This window comes from Harpia harpyja, chromosome 4 (assembly GCF_026419915.1).
Source record: "Harpia harpyja isolate bHarHar1 chromosome 4, bHarHar1 primary haplotype, whole genome shotgun sequence".
In the NCBI taxonomy this organism is placed as follows: domain Eukaryota; kingdom Metazoa; phylum Chordata; class Aves; order Accipitriformes; family Accipitridae; genus Harpia; species Harpia harpyja.
Window position 1 is genome coordinate 63,522,321 of NC_068943.1, and position 23,080 is coordinate 63,545,400.

General features: G+C 41.3%; 1 protein-coding gene across 1 annotated transcript in view; it reads right to left on the bottom strand.

Annotated features, from left to right (window-relative positions):
• Positions 1–21,968, bottom strand: part of SGK1 (serum/glucocorticoid regulated kinase 1) — a 79,502-nt gene extending 57,534 nt beyond the window's left edge. Inside the window, exon 1 of the mRNA XM_052784419.1 lies at positions 21,798–21,968. Coding sequence (XP_052640379.1) covers positions 21,798–21,866 — 69 coding nt within the window. The 5' untranslated portion in view covers positions 21,867–21,968. The remainder of the gene's footprint in view (positions 1–21,797) is intronic.
• Between the last annotated feature and the right edge of the window lie 1,112 nt (positions 21,969–23,080).

Below are 23,080 nucleotides of genomic sequence, written 5' to 3' on the forward strand. Positions count from 1 at the left end.
TAATATATAATCTACAAACGTCAATAGAAACCCGAGACCTGCATAGCTAAGCCTAGGGAAGTTGTTTTTCTTCTTTCTGAAGTCTTTGCCTCCGACCGAGGCGCCAAGCCGGGGCTCTGTGCCGCCTGCCCGCGCGCCCAGACCTGCCCGGCAGCCGCTTGAGGGGAGCAAAGCAGGGGCTGCCGCTTCAGTGGGTGCCAACTCACTACCTCAAGAGCCGGCGTGTTTGTTATGTTTAGAACTCGCCTACATGGATGTGTTAATGTCCGCTGGCCCAAGCACGCATTAGGCAAATACACACTCAACCCTTGTGTGGATGGCTTGGTTCAGAATTAAGATGGGCTTAATTCATTCTGTAGCCATTTGCTTCATTTATCCAAGTTAAAATTTCAGGTTTTATTCTGAATTGAAAAGTCCATGAGGACTTTAATGACATTTAACTAATCTCCTCTAATTTCATATCTTCGGCTAATTCAGACTAATGTCCTTCAGCATCCCTCTGTAGCCAAACCCTATGTTTGCCTTTTGAAATTCATAAATAACGCAGAGTAACATGCACAGAAGAGTGTGGTAATTGGTAAGAATACTCTGAGTGGAAAATTAAATGATTCACCACTGACTTTCAACATGTATTCCTATCCAAAAGCATTGGAAATATTGATTTGAAACTGGAAGTATGAATTGGCAGTCCCTTCGTAGCAGCAAGGCCAAGAGCAGACTTCTGAAGAAAAACAACTTCCCTGGGCTTAGCTATGCAGGTCTTGGGTTTCTATTGATGTTTGTAGATTATATATTACTTTTCAGAGTGACTCAGTTAAGTTTATTGAAATGTTATATGTATATATTAGTCATTGAATTGTAAGTCTACACTATAGGTTTTTGCCTAGCTTTAACCGACTTCAAAGATTTTTGCGTATTTAATATTTACATTTACACTAGGCAAGTGCCTTAGATCTATAGCTCTGTTTGACTTGGGCTATCTTAAATGTCACTAAAGATTTCAAAGTGCAAAGCTTCATTCTTTTGAATTCACTTCCACTAAAAAAACTCCCACAGTGAATTGCACAAAAAAAATAAAAAAAATTTTGAAGAAATTTCTCACAGTTTCTTCCCTGACTGACAAAGACAGATTAACAAGGAGGAGATGATAGTTTGTTATTTAGGGCATTGTATCATTCTCAAATACCACAGTGCTAGGAGCATCATTCTTCATGGTGATGTAAGGCGTATTTGATTATTCAGCTACATTATTTTTTTATTCTTACAGTGATATCCATCTACCAGTAAATAAACTACAGCCTACTCCTAGCTGCAGGAAGCAATTCTGTTCTGAATTGCTTCTGAAGATTTCCGTACTTTCATTTCCAAAGCAAGGTTCTTTAAACTCCCCAGACAACTTCATCCACCATTACAGAGTATAAGCAGCTGACTCTTTAAGTGTGTCTGAAATAATCCGCATAGGACTGAGCAGAACAAAAAGAGCTCCCCGTTTCTCTTGCCCCATCATGACTATAGTTTCTTTATGTCTTTTTCTCATCAGCAACTCATATCTTCTAGCAATTGCTCCTACTACATGCCTGTTGTGGAGTGCCCAACAGTTTCTGGCTAAGCTATAACTGCATTTGTGAGATTCACTAATTCTTTGAAGGTACAGCCTCATAGGCCTGTGCAGATGGACACAAGTCTGCTTTGCTGGGGGTGTGAGCCGAGCAGCTGCCAGTCAGCCGTAGTGCAGTAGCTGCACATCAGCATCCCGTCATGCTCAGGGCTAGTGTCTCTTGCTGCTCTCTAAGGCTGAGCAAGGGATCATCTCTACTCATCCATGCAGACAGGCTTGAGATTTGTCAAATATTGCCTTACTGCTATTAGCTAGAAGTTGATTCAAAATGTTTCAGGGAACCCTTGCCTTGCCTTGTTTGGGTAGAAAAAAATTCAAATTTTCAAGTCAAATGATGTTTTATTTTTTTAGCCTTGAGATAGAACAATTTGTTTGGGACAAATGCAGTCAACTTCACACTCACCGACCTGCATGGCTGGGAATAAACTGAAGTATACCTCTCCACCCTGTCACATTTTAGGATTTTTTTGTACTTCTGACCTTTTCAGCTAGTCAAAGTTGTTTGGTATTTCTCATATTTCTTGCAATGACCACAGAAGAAATTGACGAATGTTTTCCCCATTCTTTAAGATAAGGGAGTTCAAAGGAGTGTTGCACGCCCTTCTAGTACATAGCCATCTGTCACTAATCCTAAACTAAATTGAAACGTGACTGTTCTTAGAGAATAGCTTTAAATACCCTTTTCCGAAGCATGGCCTATAACATTGCTGAAAGGTGCACAAGTATTATTTTTTTTAAAGGCCTTTTATTTTCTGACTCGTTTGCTCTAGTTCCTTTGTTTGCTTTACTTTCTAAAAACATGATATCCAACAGTGATAATCACTCAGACTAGGAAATTGCCAGATGTGATTAAATGAGATTTGCCAAGTTCCAGGGTTTTTTTTCCACTCCTGGCTTTTCCTCTTATGTAATAGCAAACAGATACGGCTTTTAATTTCATATGGCTCACTTGTCAATGGCATCAGTAGACTCAGCACATTTTATACTTTAGTCAGGTATTCATAAGCCAGTCCCCATCACTGTAATCATAAGCGATACTTTCCATGAGAGAAACACCAGCGGGGTTTTATGGCTCTCAGTCAGCTCCTATTTACTCTACATGTTGCATTGCAAAGTCTCTGGATATTCATTTCCCTACTAGACAGTATCAAATACCTCGATGTGATCTAGGTCAGTGCGTGTGTGTGTGTGTGTGTGTGTGTGTGTGTGTGTTACTTCTGCCTCCCAGTGATACCAAATGTACTTTTCTCCTTCTCCTATTGCAGTTCATCCGATCTGTTCTTTCCTTTTCCTGGCATTATCTAATTGCATCTCGACCAGGATTTGAATTTTCATCCATTATGTAAACCCTAGGTGGACAGGGAGCTCTTGGAATCATCTCCCCCACAGCCTTGAGGGCAACTGTCAGGAAACCTATTTAAATTACAATTAGGGAGATTATGGAATGAAAAGCTCTATTGTTCAAACTGTATACAGTCATCTACTTAAATGGAAAGTGGTAAATGAGAGGCAGGCTGATTAATGCCCGGACTGAGATATATCACTACTCTCTAGCTGGCTTCGACATTTAATTTGTCGTGTCCCATGGGAAATGCAGCACAGCAAAAGAATCAGTTTGTCAAATCACCTCAAGCTATTTTTTTCCCCTCCAGAGCCCTGAGACACATCACTTTTTGTTGATTAATAATCACATTTTATTTTAAAAAAGAAAGTGAAGGGCAACTAACTGCATAGTCATCATTTGCCACTTTCTCTGCAAGCCGAGAAGCTGCTCGCTAAAAAGCAGGCTGAGGCCAAATAACAGAGCACATTGTTTCTACCCAGGCCTGGATGAACATTGCCTGGATTCATGGAGTTTAGCCTTCCAAGTGTGCCAGGAGAAAGGTTGCCTGCATGTGAGGGAGATCCAGGGAAGGATGAATTGGCCACAGCTCAGGGTGGAGGGGTGCAGGGAATGACGATGTTCTTTACAGGAGCCCCAGCACACTTCGGTCACGGGCACTGGGTATTGCAAGATAGGGGAATGCAATGCTGGCTGTGACAGGACTCCTGCAAGCCCTAGGGAAATATGTGCCAGTTGTCTGGGGTTCAGTTTCTCCTCCCATCCTTCTCTTCCTTTGCTGTTTCATCAGAAATTCTTTAATCTTTGTGGAGAGCCTCCACCTTTGTGTCTGCCTGTAAGTGTGACTCTAATAAATAGCACAAAGAAGAGCACATGAACATTTATGTAATGGTTTTAACTTCATGCCTTTCACAATCTTCCTGGCATCCCAGCAATTGCTGGAACCATAAGGGTTGGATTAGAGGATTGATCTATCCTAGTTATAGGGGGGGGTTTATTACTTGGAATGTGTAATAATCCACCATCTCCATCTGCCTCCAGCTAGATGGATTTATGCTGTAGAGCCATTGGGCAAACTGGTCTGGTCCATCGCTCCACCAAACTCAATGCATAGCTCCCCTTCTTCTTATGTCTCCAGGTTTCCTCCCATAGAAACCAGTGCACAGGGAGGAGGACACAGTTGTCCCAGCATGACAGGGACTGGGGCACGTACCTGAGTCTGAGGGCTGGGAAGTGTTTGTGGGTCCCCCAGAGCCAGGTACACTCCTGGTTCATGCTGAGAATTTGACAATTTCTGTGCCACATCTCTGGTCAGGTCCATTGTGTTGTGGTGAGCATCTCAGGGCTTTTGTCATGGTTTTTAATCAGTACTTTATTGCTATTTACACACACACGCACACACTTTCCCACACCAAAGTATTTCACTTGCTGTAACAGCATCTGGCAGAAATCAAATGTATCTAAGAGGAAGCATAGTAAATGTTTCTATATTTGTTGTTGTCATCAGTTGCAGTGTTAACACTTGAAGTAAATGAGGCAGATTTTTATGATCTTAAGTGTGAGTGACACGTCTCCAGGCCACAGCAGCAAGTCAGCAAAGGCGAGATTCTTAAAAAAATACGTCAGCATGTGACTGCAGTCAGGCACCAATCCCAAAAGATGATGGGTATCAAAATGACTTGAGGAATTTGGGATCCTCTAAGTACAGGTTTAAATATTGCTGCTGAACAAGTCGCATCCATGTAAGTCAAGGCATGAAGAGCAGCAGAAAACTTAGGCACACCAGTAATGCCAATAACGAGTGTTAATGAGCACACAGACAACTGCCTGGCTGATTTTCCTGTTCCAGTTGATGGGAAAGCTCTTGCCAACTACAGTGGTGCAGGAGAAAGTCTGTAAATCCCACATCTCACACTGATAGCTAAATTAGCTTTTGCTGTGCTGATTTGTTTGAAATGTGGCACAAAAAAAATCTAAACAACTGGACAGGCACCACTTAGGGTTTTCCTCTCTTCCTTCCTCCCATGTTGTCCTTGATAACAGTTGTTAGTCTCATGGGATTCTTTTCTCTGTGAATAAATAAATAACTGATGTGATGGAATCAGGTAAGAGCTCTTGGATCAATTTTAAGCACTGATGGCACTTGTTTCTACAGGAGATGAGACAATAGATTCATTGTCCACACTGGTGTATAAACACCCTCTCTTTGTCTAGTATGTCAAAGAGGAAAACAAAACAAAATGGGGTTTATTGTGTATATGCAAGTCTAATCTTTTCAGGCTACCAAGTTAAAAGTGCTTTTCATCTAGATCAAATAAAAACAACATGAACAATACAACCCCAAATCCTATCCAAATAGTCCGAGGCTGCTCGCTCCTGCCTTCTCTTCTCTATTCTCTTATTTTATGTGAGCAAAGCTAATTGCCAGTAAACCTAGGAAACGTTTATTTTAACTCCTGCTCTGATAAACACCACATCCCACATCTATTCGTCAAAGCCTCAAAGCAGTCTGCAGGGTACTGTGAGCATATGAGCCAGACACAGGAGCCAGGGAATTCATGTTCAGATGTGGATGGGCTGCAAAGGTAGCTGAATGAAAAAAAGCCCAAGCAAAACAAAGCTATCTCACTGTACTTTTTCTCCCTTCCAGTTTTCTGACACAATAATTATTTTGGTATTTTGCATCCTTCAGTAGTGTGGGCTAAAACATCACAGCATTATAAAGCTTATCTGCAGTACCAGAATAATGGCTGCAGCGGCAGAACACAATGGATGACTGGATACAGCACCAAGTCCCATTCAGTAGTCATCCTTAGCTATTCAGTCAAAAGCTTCATACTGTTCAGAGCAGTGAAGCACACTTTGTGCGGCCTGAAATTAATAACTTTCCTTATTCCTAACTTGAGCCTGATACTGCACTTCACTAATCTCCTTTCGATTTGGCAGAAGGTGACCCTTGTAATTTGTTATATAGTATTGCATACTATCCTAATTTTTTATTGATCTTTAAGGCGGCCAGGACCATTAGATGAGCTGATTTAGGGTGCCCAGTCCTTCTGGCCCTGCGAGACAGACATGCCAAAACATTCACAGAGCTGCGAGACAGACTATATACCTCAGAAATCTGCAATCTTCCCAGAGTGGCTCCAGGTGAGAGATGGCAGTGGTTTTTCACAGGTCAGCTCCTTTGCAAGGCAAGGCTGGGCTGAGACCTGGCAGCAGGGACCTGGCAGCCCATGCAGGCTCACCTCACCTGCAGTGTGGCATGGCAGTGCTGTGGGGGAGGCTGGCACAGCCCTGGCCAGGAGCCCCACTTGAGCACTCAGGAGCTCTGGGGTGGTCCTCTCATCCAGCAGACCTCTGGGTAACACAGACAAGGGAAATGCCTTTGTTCTGCCGTTCCTGAGTCAAAGGAGACATGTTTGCTCAAAGGCATGTCTTCCAGGAAAATACCCACCATTTCTCTTCCTAGCTTCTTCTAGCGGCCAATTTGCCTTTGCTGTTGAGTTGCTAAGAATACTGTCTGAGGAGAAACAGCAAGTCCCGATCACTCAAATTAGCCATTTTTAAATGGCATCCCAGCTGAGATGCTGCACATGGCAGTGTGTGAGGCACCGATACATTTCAATCAGGATTTAAAAGATTATTTTATTCTGATCCACACAAGAACTTACGTCTTAAACCACCATCTTCAGTGGGGACTTAAGCTAGGAGAAGGTTTTCTAATTTGAGTGTTTTGACAAATTAATCCAGTGCCAAATGTGACCAAGTCTTTTAAGATCTTTCATTGATTTTTCATCTTATTTTTTCCCAGCAAGGATGATAAAATGAACTTATGGGGAGCCGCACCACTTGATACATACCCTGTCACTATAGGAAAACATATGGTCCTGAATAATTTGAAAAGAAAACATACATCTTCCTGTAGCAATTGCACAGAGTGAAAGTAAAACTCCTTAATACAAGAGAGTCTTATGAGGTTAACATTTGTTGGTTAATGATTCAAAACTTTCTGTGCATGACATTCTTTTAAGATATGTAATGCAATCTAGCTCAGTCTATCTGAAAGGTGGACCTAACGTTTATAACATTTCCTGCTCCCAAAGCTTCAAGCAACATTTATTTCTAGTCCCATGAGGAGAAAACTCTTATTTTCTAGTTACATTTCAGTCTACTTTTAAATTTGTTTGAATTTTTACCAAGCTTCCCCTTGCTCTGTGGAGACTAGATGCCTCATCCACTTGAGGAATAGGTCTTAGAGTCCTCCTTGGAGAGTGGGAAATGACTCAATGCTTCAAAAACAAAACAGCAAATACAAGATGAACTAACAAATGTGAAACCCCATCCCGTTGCAATTTCATCACCTATAAAACTGCAGCTGTTTCAATTTGTGAAACCAAGAAATTTCTCCTGCACCTGTCAAACCTGCCTGGCATTTCAATAAATTGTTCCATGTGTTGGTTTGCTCATGTTTTAACATAGCTTGAGAAATATGGTCTTTAAAAGGGCTAAGTACAGACAAAAAGTAGAGTTAATCAGAGTAAAGCCACATTTTCAAACTGCCAGCCATAAACAGTCATTCATATGTATAAAAGAAATAAAAGTTCTTCAGTGAAAAATGTAGTAACAGATGCAAACCAGACACACTCAAGAAGTATGAAACAAGGGAGGCTTTCTTTCTGCCGTTTACATTATTTCCCTTCTTAGCTTAGTATTTTTCCAGGGGCACGCTCACACACAAGAAACATACTGCCCAGCACTTTTATTCCTCGTGGTCTTCACTTTATTACAAGACGACGGCAATAAAGATCTTTGTTTTAGAAACACAAGCTGAAGTGTAAGTCACCAATACCGACTTACCAGCTTGAGGGCTGGAGGGTCCCACATGTGAAAGTTGTTGGTTTTGGGAAGTCTGTGACTGAAACAGCTTGTTTTGAGTATCTTATTCCACATGCTTGGTTGTGTGTGGGTTTTCTTTTGCCTAATTCTTGCAAAAAAAATATATTCTGAAGTCATTTTGGGTAAAAGCCCTTGGAAGCTAATGCATTTTTCCTCTGAGCGAGCCAACATTTTTTGAGGGTTCGAGGCTGATCCGGTTAAACAATGACTATGACGTCAGAGAAAAGTATCTACTGTTGAAAATACCCTGCAGGTAGGAGGATCTACCTGGTTTCAGTTTGGTGTGTAAATCCTTTTGCAGGGCTCCTACTCACCAATGTAAATTACTGTGTCAATGAATAAGTGAAACAGAGGAAGAGGTACCGCTTTGCTTAAAGAATTACCTTCATTTAAAGCAAAAAGAAATTCAAGAAGGGAAGTAGAAGGAGGAAATGCCTGAGACAGAGAACTTAGCCAGGTTTTTTAATGGACTGAATAGTTTTTCTAGTAATGGGACCATGAAATAAGGGTAATCAGGCTACAGCCTAATGTTGTGGACTTGGCCAGTGACTCCTTTGCTAAAGGCAACAATTTCAAAAGCAGCAAATGCACCAAACTCTTGGCTCCTTGCAGTCCCTGCAACTCGCTCCACTCACTGGCAGTGTGGAGAGCCGGGGCGCGTGGCACACCTGTCTTCAATTAACCTGCTAGGGCAAGGGGACTGATTTTTAGGTGGTATACCTCGACCGGAGAAACCCAACATGGGTGTCTGGATCCCATATTAAAGCACAGATCTGCAAAGATATTTGGGTGCAGAAGCTGCTGGGGTTTTCCAAAGCTTACATAAGTTCCTCCAAGAGCTTCATAAAGCGCAATGCTAGGCTGGACTGTCTAGCAGCTTGCGGTGGAGAAGAAGAAATCTCTCCCTTAATCTCTGTATGGGCCTATTCAGTGCACAGGCTACTAAATGGGGAAGGTCCAGGTAGATTAAGGCTTGGAGAGAAAAAAGGGAGAAGTACGATGAACAGAAGAAACTTGGTGAAAAGAAGAAGATTTATTTATATATTTAACTTCTGGAGGACTGCCAGCATGCTTGGAACTATACAGAAAGAGAACCTCATCAGGCTTTTCTCATATCTAATTACAGCTCTTTCAGGCTTAGTAAATACTGAATAATTGGGGGATGGAATGAACAATCTCAGAGTAGCTCAGTCCTTTTTTCCCTTCAGCATTTCTTAATTAATCTTCAACGGAGAAGGAAAGAATTTATTTAGTCCAGGCAAGATATCCCAGAGCAGTCACCTTTGCTCCCTCAGCACTGTACACAGAAGTGCAGCACAAAAGAAGAGCCATAAAAAATAAAGAGACTTTTGAATCTGAAATGAGACCTGTTCCTCTCACAGGGGGCTGTTGGAGGATGTATGCATGGAAACTGCAGGCTTAGGAAGGATGGGCACTAATGGACACTTCTGACAACGAGAATCAAATCTCACAATCTCCTTATCAAAAACAGATCTCCCGTCTCCTCCAAGTGCATCGTAACTCCTGATATTATGCACTGGGGAGACACTGTCAAACTGCAATGCAGGAACTAAAAGAGAAGTGTCAGGACCAGGATAATGAATGAAGACTCTAAGTCCCCTCCTGAGGACTGCGTTGCTTCTTGCCTGTCCATCTCTCCAAGGGGCTTGGTGGTGTCAGAGGCCTTGAGCTAAGACATGATTCTGTCTGACATGCTGCATGAAATATTATACCTAAAACAACCATAAAAAAAATAATTTTAAGAGAGGCTTATGCATCCTTTTTTCTTTTAGTCAGGCAGTGACGTAGCACAGAACTTGTCTGTCCACACCATCTTGTGTGGGAATATGGGCTTGTTCAAATAAAAATAGAGACCTGGTATAGAAATGCTTATGGTGTGGCATCAAAACTCACCCTGTTTCATGGGGCAGGAAGATGAATGATGATAAAACAACATATACCTATATATATACACACACACGCACATATAAATGTATGTATGGTGTATGTTAACATCCATGTACATATACCATTACGTATATATCTTGCAGCCTTTGGGAAAATTCAGTGAGCTGGTTTTTTGTCTGGAAATATTTTGGGAAGTGCAGAAAAAAATCTTCAAGACTAACTGGGGAACTTCAGTAGAACAACACTGAGGATGCTACTCGGTTGCCTTGATGGGACCCAAAAGATGGGTCTACGCTAAATCTGGCAGACCTGTTCCCAGTCTTCTCATATAGTTTGACTGAACTGTAAGTCAGTGCATGAGGATTTATAATGGGGGTCTGTTCTTTTTTTAAAAATGACACGTGCACAGATTCCACTTTCACTGCATGATTGTTCTAAAGTGGAGAAAACTCTTGGCCAAGGATGGATGGAGGAGCAGGTACCTCACATTCTCTGTACACGCTTAGGCAAGTGATGGCCAGAGATGCTGCACCTAACATCACCTCAAGGCAGCCAAGGATTTGGTTGCAGTGATAACAAGCAGAGGAGACAACCAGGTATTGCCCTGGTGTCAGGACAGCAGGAGGGCCTTTTCTGCTCTACCACACAGAGATGTGTTCTGCAAAATCCATTTGTTTGAGGAACCTGGTTGTTTCATCTGAAGCAGACCCAGGAAGAATGAACCAGAACAGGAATAATGAACTTGACAGAGAAGTGACTGGGGAAATGTGAGATATGGATGAATCAAAAGCCCTGCTTTTAGAGATGCAATGGGAATACTGGCATTGTTTGGTTCTCTGAAAATGCCAGGCTTTTAAAGCAGTACAGACAATGCTGGTCCAACCACATGCTCACCATGCTTTACTCAATGTGGAAGGGAGTACAGTTACTCCGTGTCAGACCTTGTGAGCCTGGTGACCAATGAACACTTCTGGTTGAAGGCTGCATCTTTAGGATGCACATCCACAGGCCTGCTGAGTGTTGAGCAGCATTTATGTTCATCTATTTTTTGAGAGTTCAAGATTAGCCCTGCAAGTAGTCCTAAATAAAAGGCTTGCTTATTAATTAGCTTTGTCTACTGGTTTCCCAGACAAACAAGAAATCAGGCTGCAGTCAGTGATATCACTGTAGAAAGGGACAGGGTGTCCATGGAGCAAGAGAGGTGACAACGTGGAGGCAGGATGCAAACTGAACTCACAGCTTGGGGGCACAGCGGACGTGCTTTTCATCACACCTCCAGTCTGTTGGCATAAGAAGAAAAGGCCATGCTGCTGAGCTAAAGATTGTTTTGGTTTTGGGCCCTGGGGTTGAGTATGAGCTCAAATACCTGAACAGATCTCTGAAGGTACTTCTGGCAGATGAATTAGGTAAAGCCTATTGTTTTCCTCTGCTCTATGTGTGCTCTGAACTAGTTGGTACTTCGGAATAATTAGTTCTGTGTCACAGATGAGCTTGCTCACCAAAGCCAGTTCAGACCAAGATAATTGTACCTGGGTATCTTCGGCACATAAATAGACATGTCTTGCTCCTTTCCCAGTTGCCGTGCAATGGGGTGAGATCCTGGTTACGTGGACAGGCAGCAAGTTTGATGTAACGTAACAGAATGAAGGATTGTGAGTTTAAAAAAACAGTTGGGAAAACGTTTCAGCGTTTCTTCTTGATCGCAGTATGTGGGTGATAATCCTAAGCATCTGATCAGAAGGTAAAAATCCTGAGAATCTTGATACATTTTTTTTTGATTTCACAGACCTTTTTTCCATAAGAGATCAGGCCTTGTTTGAGTGAACATATAACTTTCCAGATCATGGAGATATCATTTTATTTGAGGGGTAGAGATGACAGTTTGAGCACTGTGCTCTGAATTATTATCACCATAATTGTATTTATTATTAAAATAGTCTCCATAACCTTTAATTTCAAGGATTCTTACAGAGGAACAATAGAAGGCAATTTTACAAGAGTTCAAACAAGAAATGAATCACAGTTTGTAATCATTAGCTGCAGGTTGAAAGTTCCTAATACTGGGCATTCTCCCAGCTACATAGCTTCAGCAGCAGCATAGCCGTTAACTTTATTATAGGTTTTTATATCACAGACTGTCCTCCTCCAACATTACTTTCCATTATCTTCTCTTCACATGCCTTTTCTTTTAGCTCTTCTTTGCGTCACAGTCTAGCAGTTAGTCAGAAAGCTTTTACATAAAGGATTCCCACAGTGATTTTGTTCCCATAGCATAGAGGTTGAGACTAACACTCCAACCAGAAAAGTTGATGTTACAATGGCTGTTCTTGTAATGAGGACTCCTTTAAGTTGACCTTTTAGGAATGAGGAGTCCAAAGTTTTGCATGAACCAGAGCATGTCAAACAATGACAAAATGCTTCAAAATGTCATTAATTTTAAAGCAAGAAATAAGTTATTATTAATCAAATTCCAACCTACTTACAGTTAAGCTGTTAAAGTTTAACAGCCTTTCATTAGATAAATGCAGGGATCTTTTAGGAAAACCAAGGATACTGAAAGAACTATATATTTTTTCACTAATCTGTAATTATTTAAAACGGAAAGAATTTCAAGCCATTTTATGACCTATTCTTGGGTGAAATTTTTTTGCAATACATCTACAAATTTTGTTGCTGACCTGCAGTTCAAGCATTTGGCTTAATAACCTTTTTTACTTATTTCTGCTATACACTTGAAGACTTTTAAATGCCTCAGTAAAAAGCATACATAGGAACTGACTGAAGCAAGATGGTCTAGAAATCTCTAATAAAAACAGAGCAGGAAATAAAATAAGAGATACCTTTCCCACCTGTAGCTGCAAAAAACCCCAACTCTCTCCCAATCAGCCATACAAAAAATAATTTTGATCGCAACAATAGCCAGTGTTTTTCACTATATTATTTGTGTTCATGAAGCCTCAACTGAGATTTGAACCTGACTTGTTTAGGCAGTGTAGAAACTCAGTCTCTTTTTCTCTACCCCGAAGAGCTTGCAGTCTAGACAGTTGGCCAAAGGATTCCTGTGAGGATAGCTGAGGTGGCTTCCCAGGGTCAAACACTACACCAGAGTCAGAGTTGCAATGAGAAGTCTGTTCTCCTGAGTACTCCTTTAGCACCCAGTATTGGTGAAATGTGGCCCCTGAAAAATGCTGCCTGAAAAGGTCCCAGCCCACTAGGATGCTGTAAGAGTGCTGCTGTGGGTGGGTGAGAGCAGAACTCAGGGTCATGTTCCAGCCCCATACCACATCTGTAGGCAGCTGGCAGTGGGGCAGCGGATGCAGGGGTCCCCCTCCTCCTTTTAGGGTAGACTTTGAATGTTGTGAGGAAAGCCCCGATGTGTACTACCTAACTGGCAGGTACTTTCACCATGAGTAGTCCTCCAGATCTTTTCAGAAGACAACTGAACCCCCACTGCATGCTTTGTACAGTGTACAAATATATATGGCCCTGAAAAGTACAAGGAAGTAGGTTGTTGGCATCTGAACAAGTGGCCCCTTGGCAACTGAGCTGCAGCATCTGACCGCGTGCATGGCTCCTCCTCCACTGGAGCTGGGAAGTAATATAGGTTACCGCTGGTGGTGCACGTCAAATGAATGTCTGCCCATATCTACAGTAAAAAGAGGCAGCCCCTGCCCCGTGCACAGCTCACCATCTCTGCTTCTGATGTTCTGCAGAAGTTTGCATATTCAGGGGGTTGCTGGTGGGAGGCACAAGAGCAGTGAAATAAGCCCCACAGCGGGCTCGGCTCAGGCTGTCACCTCTTCATCCATTTCCTGATGCGTTGCAGTATGGGAACAGGCTTTGCCCATGCTGGAAGACACTTATAATACAAACATGCCCCTTGGCACTCTTGACTTTGTAGGGCAGGCAGGATCTCTATTCGTCATGCTTTTTTCTTCAGCAATTTCTTAACGAGCTGAGTAGACTGGAAATAATAGCTTTTCAAGCTTAACATTGTATCTAGAATCTTCTGGTGCCACTGCCACGTGAACGAAACTGGATCAGGCACTTCTTCTGACCATTTGAAAAAAAAAAAAAATTATTTTGGTGCCTGTGTCATTAAGCTGCTTAAAACTCCTGCATAACTTACAGCCACAGCAAACCCTAGCAGATGTTTGCTGCTGCTGTTTCAAGAAAAGCAAATATCTTCTTTTTTTTTTTAGTGAGGGAAAGTTACAGTAAGGGTCAGGAAAAAAGAGTAACTTCTGTCTTGTATAATAACTTGTCTAACTGACTTAGCTACCTATTTTCTCTTTGTCCACTTATCTGTGAAATGGGAATGATTTTTCTACCTCATCAGGATATTTTGAGACTTGGTTAATTGCTTGTAAGCTGATTTGGAAATTTGTCACCGCAGATTCTTCAATAAACATTAAAATTTATTGCTCTGAGCTGTTCATTGTTTTCTTACTCTCAATATTTATTTGTCTTGCTGTAAAAGCAACTGTTGTAAATAACAACCACTAAGAAATATTTTGTGATAACGTGCTATTTAGAAAAAAACTTCTGTGTTATTGATTTGATTCTGCAAGCTTCTTTTGTGGTTTTAGATCTTGCTTGTTTTTCCATTGCTTTAGCATCTCCATTTACATGTTTTTCTGCAGAGATGGTTGCTGTCCTTCCATTTTCTCCTTCTCTACATCAGCCAATTTGCTAGAAGGATATAAGCTTTCCCCTTGCTTTCAATTCTCTGATTCCTTTCTCCATGGACACAACCCTTGACCTCCCCTGAGCTTGTAACCCTCATCAAAACCATGTCTTTAATTAGTAGATAGGGTGACATATACACTGAGTTGCTCCAAATTCTTAGTCCTTCCCAGCCCCTGCAGATCATATTTATCATTCTCGCCATTTGGCGGAGGAATCACATTGATTTTTCAGCAGACACAGCTGTCTGCTTTCTCAGTATCTCAGTTTGCATCACCTCTCGCCACATAGCCAAGGGTGTCCAAAATCCTTTGTGCTGCTCTTCTTCTTGGCAGTTTCTTGCATCACGATGTTTTTCAGACAATTTGGATGTTCAGACTGAGGGTAAATGATACTGAGGCTGCTGAGCTGAGTTATGATAGCAGTGACAACATTGTGTTTGGGGTAGGATTGCTCTAGGAATTTAACTCCAGACTCTGTGGCCTTTAAAACAGTGTTGATATTCACTTGGCAGAAGACTCAGAGATCTCATGGATGGCCCTTCCCCAAACAGAAGCCATGCTCAACTCTGAAGGCATGTAATGAAGAAAGATGGAAGCACTATTCAGGCTCAAGCAATATCTAATCTGATCTTGAAAGGAATGAGCCAGAGCAGGCTCTCAAAAGAACCTCCCCCCCTTTGCTATTTCATTAGTGATGGTGGATAACAAGGACCTGAAAGTGGTAGAACAGCTGTAAGTGGGTCTCGAAAGATCCAGTCAGATTCTGAAATTAAAAAAAAGAGGAAAAAAGAAGTCTGTTTCTCAGAAGGATTGAGCTGAGATAAAAGGTAAATCTTAAGATGAATTCTGTGGTCTGCGTTTTCCAGGAGGAGAGTGATGTACAGCATGGGAGAAAAAGCCTTATGGGACTATGTGTACAGAAACAAAACTTACCACATCTGAAGAGAGAGTAAATTTTAAAGGGTTCAATAGAAAATGAGATAGATAACATGCAACATGCATTTACCAGTATGCCAAACTTGCCTGGTGTCTTCCTTTGATGAGGCAAATGTGGATAATCTAATTCATATGGTCTTCAGTAACCCAGTAAGATGGCGATAACACATGGGAATTAATTAGTTAAAATGGAAAATAAGAGTACTCTTACAAAAATAATTATGAGAGAAAGGAACTAGCTAAAAGTGTATTGACAAGAGGAAAGTTAGTACTAGAGTTGGGTTTGATACAGAACCTAAGCTTGTGCTCATAATATTTGCCAGTGACGCACAGGAGACCTGCTCAGCAAAAGAGGACCAGAGTGGGAGGAGTGGGATGGAGGTTAGAATTGTGAAGTGGACTCCATGAGAAAGAACAGAGAAAGAGGAATATATGGATGCTTTGGCAACCCCAAAGAGATCTCCAGGCTAGCAAATGTGACAGCTGCCTTTGTCTGCTAGTGTTATTGGGGAAAGGAAAGTCTGTCCTAAAAGAAGAGTCTAAAAGAAGTTGTCTTATTTAGCCTAGCCAAATATAGCTGAGAGAAGAAATGACTGCTCTCAATAAATACGCCAGTGGTTATACATATGAGGGGAGGGCAAGAGCTATTTAAGTTGTTGCTTTATGTTGGTACAAGAGCAAATGGGAATAAATTGGTCAGGTGTAAAATTGCACTGAAAACAAGAGGAGGATTTCTAAATTTTCAAGCAGCGTGGTTTTCCCAAAAGCGAAAGAGACCTGTGCAATTTCAAGCAGCAGCTTCACAAATTTGTGGTAGGAATTATGAGGCATATTTAGGAAAAGAGATCAAGCTTAAAGAGTCTGGATGTGCCTTCTAGTCTTACATGTTAATGAAAGAGGAAGAAAGAGGTTAGAGAATGGAGAAAGGAATAAGACGACTTTCCTCTCTCTTGTTCTTTTTTCTTTCTTTCCTATTCTCTCATTCTGCTGTCATTCCTCCATCCTTTCTTATTTCTTTTCTTTTTTTATTCCTTTTATTCCAAGCTTTTATACTTAAGTTTTAACAACACTCTCATGTTTTAGGTTTGAACAAGGGACTCGGCGTTGTTTTCTTGTCTAGGCATTACCAGTTTTAGCCCATGAATTTTTTTCTATGTGGTAGCTGAGGAGCAAAATACTAGCAGTGATCCCAACCCAAAGCATATCTTGGCTGAATGGGAAGACAGAGGAAAACAAAATTCTTTATGCAAAACCAGTACGTGGGCCTTAGATGCTTTCTCATCACCTCTCATATTTTGTCCCTTGTGTTTAATTAATAGGCTTTTTCAGAAAGAGATTGATAGACAGAAGGTGAGAAAATTATTGGTCAGTTCAATGAATGTCTGTAGCATGTTTGAAGCCTGACTGAGATATAGGGCCACCTTCATCTTAGTTACATTAAAGCCCTGTGGCAGTTGTGGTCTGCAAAACTCAAGTTAAAGTCTGATAAAGGCATTTGGGATTGTGCTGGGCAAGGTTGAGTGCTTACAGCTTTGGCTGATGCCAAGAAGAGCCACGGATGATTAGCACCTCTCCACACAGAAGAAGTGGGATGGGAAAGAAGTCTCTACTGTGGCAGAACTCTGTCTCGCTTGTAGTCAGCCAGGATCCCTGTCTCTGGAAATCAACTTTAAAATTTATGTACTTTTGTGACATTGGTCCAAGCAGCTAAGAAAAGCAGCAGTCATCCCATATAAAGCTGGCATTTTCCTAAGGTACAGTCAGCTTCGGCTCTCAATTATTTTCTTCTAGGTAAGCTCCTGATTACCCTAAAAAAAGGTAACTCCAGTCCTGAAATGGACTTCTAGATCTGTAAAAGTGGCAGAGCAGAGAGCAGCCCCCCAGCAGCACAATCTACCAGAGGGAACATAATCTGTAGGAAGTCAGCTGGAAATACTGATTTCAAGGGCTTTCTGTACCACTAAATTACTGTAATCCTAAAAATGGTATTCAGGTAATTCTGCACTTCCCTCACCCACTCATTGCCTTGAGCTCTAATGCTGGCTCAGCTGTCATCTTCATGCATGATGATGTTTATGAGTTAGCCTCTTCAGTTTGTATATGGAGAAAGCTGCTGGTGTGTAGTGCCATAAAATATCAACCTAGAAAGGGGAAGGTCATGGTTTCCACAAACTGCATATTTGGAAAAACTGCATATAAATAAAGATAGGGATGTTCTCTTCCTTCTTACGCATTCACTTTAGCTTGACCTAAATTGCTAATTAATGTAAATTTTCTCAGTGAAAAAGGATTATGGATATTCTTTCCCTTATCAGGTTTCAGACTAGCAAATCCTTAATCCCTGCAATAAACTTCCTCTCTAAGACATGCCCTGTTTCTTTTTTTTTCTTTTATGGGAGACAGCTATTTCTTTTCCCATTTATCAGTCATTTATCTTCTTCACATTCTGAATAATTTTGTGTTTGGTCTTGGTCCAGACCTAAGAGGATAATGAATTTCCATGTTCACTGAGGTTACTATATCATCAGCCAGTGTTTAAGTGGCACAGGCAGTTCATCATTCATCCTGCTTTAACCATGTTGGTTGTGTTATATGACATGGTATGTTATTTCAAGATGAGTGAGGTCATATATTGCAAAATGTTATCCAAAAGTCTTTATAAGGGAGGCAAATGCAGCAGAAGGCGGCAGTGCAAATACCACAAACGCCCACTTCCCAAAACCAACTGGCAGGGATGGCAGTAGGCGGCAATGAAAGGCCCCTCTGCCCTGAGTTATCCTGTTGGCTGAACAGCAATAGCATATTTGCTGGTTTACCACATTCAGTGATCTTTTAAATCGGTATGGTCCAGTTCTGTGGGTAATCCTGCACAGCTCTGAAGGATGAGACCTGTGAGCCCCCCACAACAGAGGGATGTGACTTCTGCTAATTAACAAAACCTTTTAACTGAACTTTGGGAAAGTCAAAATGCTGCTAGTATACGAAAAAGAGAGATTTCCCAGCCATTTGTAGCCAAAACAAGTCAATGGGCTATTTATATAGGTATCCAATATACAACATCAGTGGACAGGGAAAGGGATGGTAACAAAAATTAAAGTAATTATGTGCTATGAGATGATAATGTCTTTTAATCTCCCAGCTTTGTCAGAAGGTGATCCTTTTACACCATGACCTAAGATTATGTGAACAATGGTTTTTATAATTTATCTTCATTGGAGTAACTTCAGATTCCCTCCTTGTGCCCATATATGTCCCATCTTCTTCTGTCCCCTTCTCTTTTTAGATTTGTGTCATCATTAATTAAAAAACAATATTTAATTATTAAAATATCATCCTGATCCTGTTACACCTCTTGCAATGAAAAAAGACAGGCATTGTAAATAATTTGGTTTTCTTCCAAACCGCGCAGGTTTTAAGCGGATGGAGTCCCTATCTGTTTGTTCCAACCCTGCCAGCAGTGAGTGCTACAGGGTATTCTGCAAAACCAATAGTTTCTATTTTCCCTTTTATTTCAATTAAGTGTGCTGCCTTTTAGTTTCAGCCTTTCCTTCCTGTTCTCTGACCTCCGGACATGATTAGCCCATACCCTGAATCATCTGACACAGCAGGCAGCTTCCCAGAGGGTCAGTGCTTTGTCATCAGAGAATAAGCCAGGCTTAAAAAAAACCTGGTCCTCAAATTCAAGTCAATGTTTGAATGCACTTTCAGCCCAGCTTAAATCCACAGAGCTCTACCAGTCCTTTCTGCACTCTTGGCCAGAGCAACAAAGAGGATTGCAATTTAATGAAAACATAAGGCTCAATGGAAAATGAAAACAATGAAGGTACATCTGGTACTTTCTTCCAAAAAAATCTAACAACTGAGTTGAAAAAATAGTAGTGTTTCCTGAAATTTGGGGTGTTCTAATCTAGACTGATATGGATTTTTTAGAATTAGACTTGAAAAGCACCTGTGCTAGAAATGTGAGCTTTTGGAGGAGACAGACACATTGATTTTAAACTGGAGAGATCGGAGTCCCATCCCTTTTTTCATCATAGACCCTGTTGGGAATCTGGGAGCGGTACCCAGACAACAAAGCTCCTTCTCTGGGTGTCAGTCACCTGTCAGTAAAGTGGGGATAGCAATACCTCACCCTGTAGCCAGGTCTGCTAGGCTCTGCAGAGAAGACCTGCCTCTCACTATGAATGTAGGATGCATCCAGTAGGTTGCTGGTGCTCGTTATGGTGTGCTGGTGCTGTGGTGATGCAAACTGCCAAACAACATCATACGCTAGACTCAAATCAAGAAATATAGCAGCTATGCTTCTGTACACACAGGATTTTGGTGGTTGTTCAGCCAGAGTGTCCGGAGCATTGGTAGGGAACCAAATTGACTGTCTTTAACCATCTTTCCCCATCATCCCAGCAGTTAAATGCAGCACGTCACCAGTCCAACAAAGGCAAGATATATTGCTGGGAGCCAGCAACACATTATGAACATGTAGCTTTTCTTGTTTGTACATGTTTCAAGCACTGACATAGGAACAGTGTGGTTAATGTTTGAATGCAGAAGATTTTCTCAGAGGAAGATAATGGGGATAAAAGAAACGTCAATGAACGTATATATCTATTGGCAGAAATGTATAAGGAGGGAATTTCCTTCCTTTGTGTCTCTAAATTGGTTTTACTGATTTCATCTATCTTCATCACAATAGCAAAAAGGCAAAATCTGATAAAATGAAAACCCTCAGAAACGAAAAATGGCTATTTGTCCTGATCCACTGTCCAGGACTGTATCACTATGCCAGTTTCTTCAAATATGACTACAATTGATAATCTTTTCCAATGACAAATTCATTGATCATCAGTATAGCTCTGAAAAAAACTCAATTTTCCCTGCTTCTAGAACAGAATGATGTAGAGGCTTCCAGTGATAACTTGCCTTAGCTCTAAACAGAGATAGAAGACAATTGCCAATAATTAACCTCATACAGGAACTGCAAGCTATTTTGTTTCCTCTTTAAGAATACATTTATATTAAAACCTTCAAGCACTTTTGAAAAACAGATAAACCTTTCTGGTGAGCTGAATATCAAACATATATGTGCCAATAGCAATATACTTAAATGAGAAGCAGCTTGGGATGAGAACCATTTTTATGGGCTGAGTTTACATGGTGTTTGGGCTATCTATCTGCGGCTTCCACAAACCACCTTAGAAACAACAAATGTCAGCAAACACTGCACTTTTTTCCTCCAAGTGACGCTGTTAGTATTTTCCAGGTCTGCCCTTAGATCTGGCATCTCAGTGCCCAAAAGAGTTTGACCTTGGCTTTCAAATTAGTAGCTGGTGTAGACTTCATTGTCTTTGCCTGAAAGGTTAAATGGACTGACCATATTCTTGGCATAATGAAGAGAGAGAATGAATGGGGATGAATGAATGAATGAACTAACGAGTGAATGGAGCAGCTTATCTGCTCTTACTCCAGTCTGTTTAAAGAGAGGGTTGTCGTTTTAATCATTCAGGAAATCCTTTCCATAGGGGAGTCCCTGCTACCAATCTCTTTCTGATGCTTTGCTTCTCCCATCTGGGTCTACTCAGACATACTCAGAATACCTGTCCTTTTAGCCACATGGAAGTGACTTTGTTGCTCAAGTCAAACCCAGAGTGTGCCACACTGTCACTATAAAAGAGTCAAAGAAACAGAAAGGACTTAACTAAAGTGATGAGGTAGAGTGTTACACTTACTTACTTAAGGAAATCAGCAGTCAAATATAATACATAGCAGATCTTTTCTGAAACCTGACATATCTGCCTAAGTTAAAGAATGTAAAAGAAAACCAAACCCAGGTGTACCTCAGTCTTATTCTTTTCTCCTGCATTAATTGTGATTACAGGCAAATTACAAGCTGTGAAATATTTTGCTGAGCTCACAAACGCCTCTTTGTTCTCTTTTTTTCCCCTATTGAGATGATGAATGGAGGTGGCTAATGCCGCACTTCAGGCAAGTGAATGAAAGGTGTGGAGGGAGTCATACCCCTAGGTGGATGTGGAGGAGGGAGTCAGAGACAAGCTGCAACAACCCTGCACTCTGCTTTGGAGTGTATTATCCCAGTCTGAATTGCTGGTTGTATTGCGTCAAGCCCTGTGGTCAGCTGTGATTGAGATATACATTCCACAGCAAAGACTGCTGATGTAATGCCTTCCAGTCCCCCCATCGTCGTCCCCCCTCCCCAGCTCCCCTTCACCTACGGTGCTATTACCCTTGGTGTTCGATAGAACTGCCCGTGCCACGGGCTTGTTACAGTAGGAGACTGGTATTAAAACACCTTCCTTCTTCCGTGACTTTCTGTCTGCTCTAGCACATTAACAAATACAGCAACAACAAAAAAAGAAAGTGAAAAGAAAGAATTAAAGGAAAATCTTACCCTCTTTTTAAAAAACTGAAAAGCTGAGCACTTCTTGACTGGAAATCCATTCATGTCTTTGTTGACCATTTTCCACAGTGAAGGGTACACAGTGATAGATCCAGTGTGGCACTTGCTTAGTGCATCTGTTTTCTTCTGTATCCCTTCAGTAAATGAAGACAGAGCAGGACGGGAGACTCACTGGCATGGCTCAGGCAGCTGTCCTTTACACATTCATCCTGCTGCACCAGCTACTGCAGCAGCAGCAGCAAGCAGCAGCCTTTCCCAGCTTTCAGAGGCAGCACACTATTAGCTTCTTAAAAACATCCCCTAAATACACACACTCCTGTAAAACCCTGTGACAGCTTTCAGATCACAGGCAGCAGTTCTCAGGCTAAGTGGGTCTCACATAAACCCAGGTCCTTCCATCCTGTGGGTGCTACTGGTACCTCACGCTATATAAGCAGTGAGGCTACTGTGCTCAATTTGCTATTCTTCTTCTTCAGGTGGTGTGAGTCACTGCTGTTTGAGATGAGAGCTGGTTTTGATTGTGCAAATTCCAGTGGGAGCTGCAGTTCGGCAACAGCACACACAGAGAGAGAGAGAGAGATGCACAGGCAGAGCAGCCAAACACAAATAACCATACAAAGGATAGGAGGAAGACTCAAGGAAAGAAGTGCTGAAAGGCAATATGTTTCCCTTGGGAGAGTGACAGGGATAGCTCTCGTTTTATACATGGACAACCTTTGAGTAAAAAGAAAAGAGGCACAGGTCAATTAAAAAAATGTTTTTCTTATGTTGCTCTCCTTGCAGTGATTTAGACAGTGGTACTTTGGAAAAAAGCCATCTGATGATCAATGCAACACTGGGTTATGTGACAGGACATGTAGACAGAAGCACTGGAGCTTCGTCGTGAAGTTCAATGAGCTTAAAGGAAACCAGCAGTTCCTAATAAAGTACATTTACCACATGTGATGCAGATAAATGTAAAGCAAGCAGCCACAGACAAATTTGTTCAGATATTTCTGTAGAAACATAGATATATAGCTTTTAAAACCAGAAGGGCTATTTCATTACAGAAAAACAGGGCTGAAAGTGATCTTGAAAGGACACATTGTTTAACCTCATTTTTATTAAATTTAATTGAGTTAAATTTCACCAAGTCCAGTGAATCCAATAACATGTTTTTAACTAAACTGTAAAATATCTTTTAATTAAGCTATATTTTCCAGCAAGGTCTGGAAAATAAAATAGAGACTTCATCACTTCACTCATCCTATGTCCCAGGTTAATAAACCTCAGTT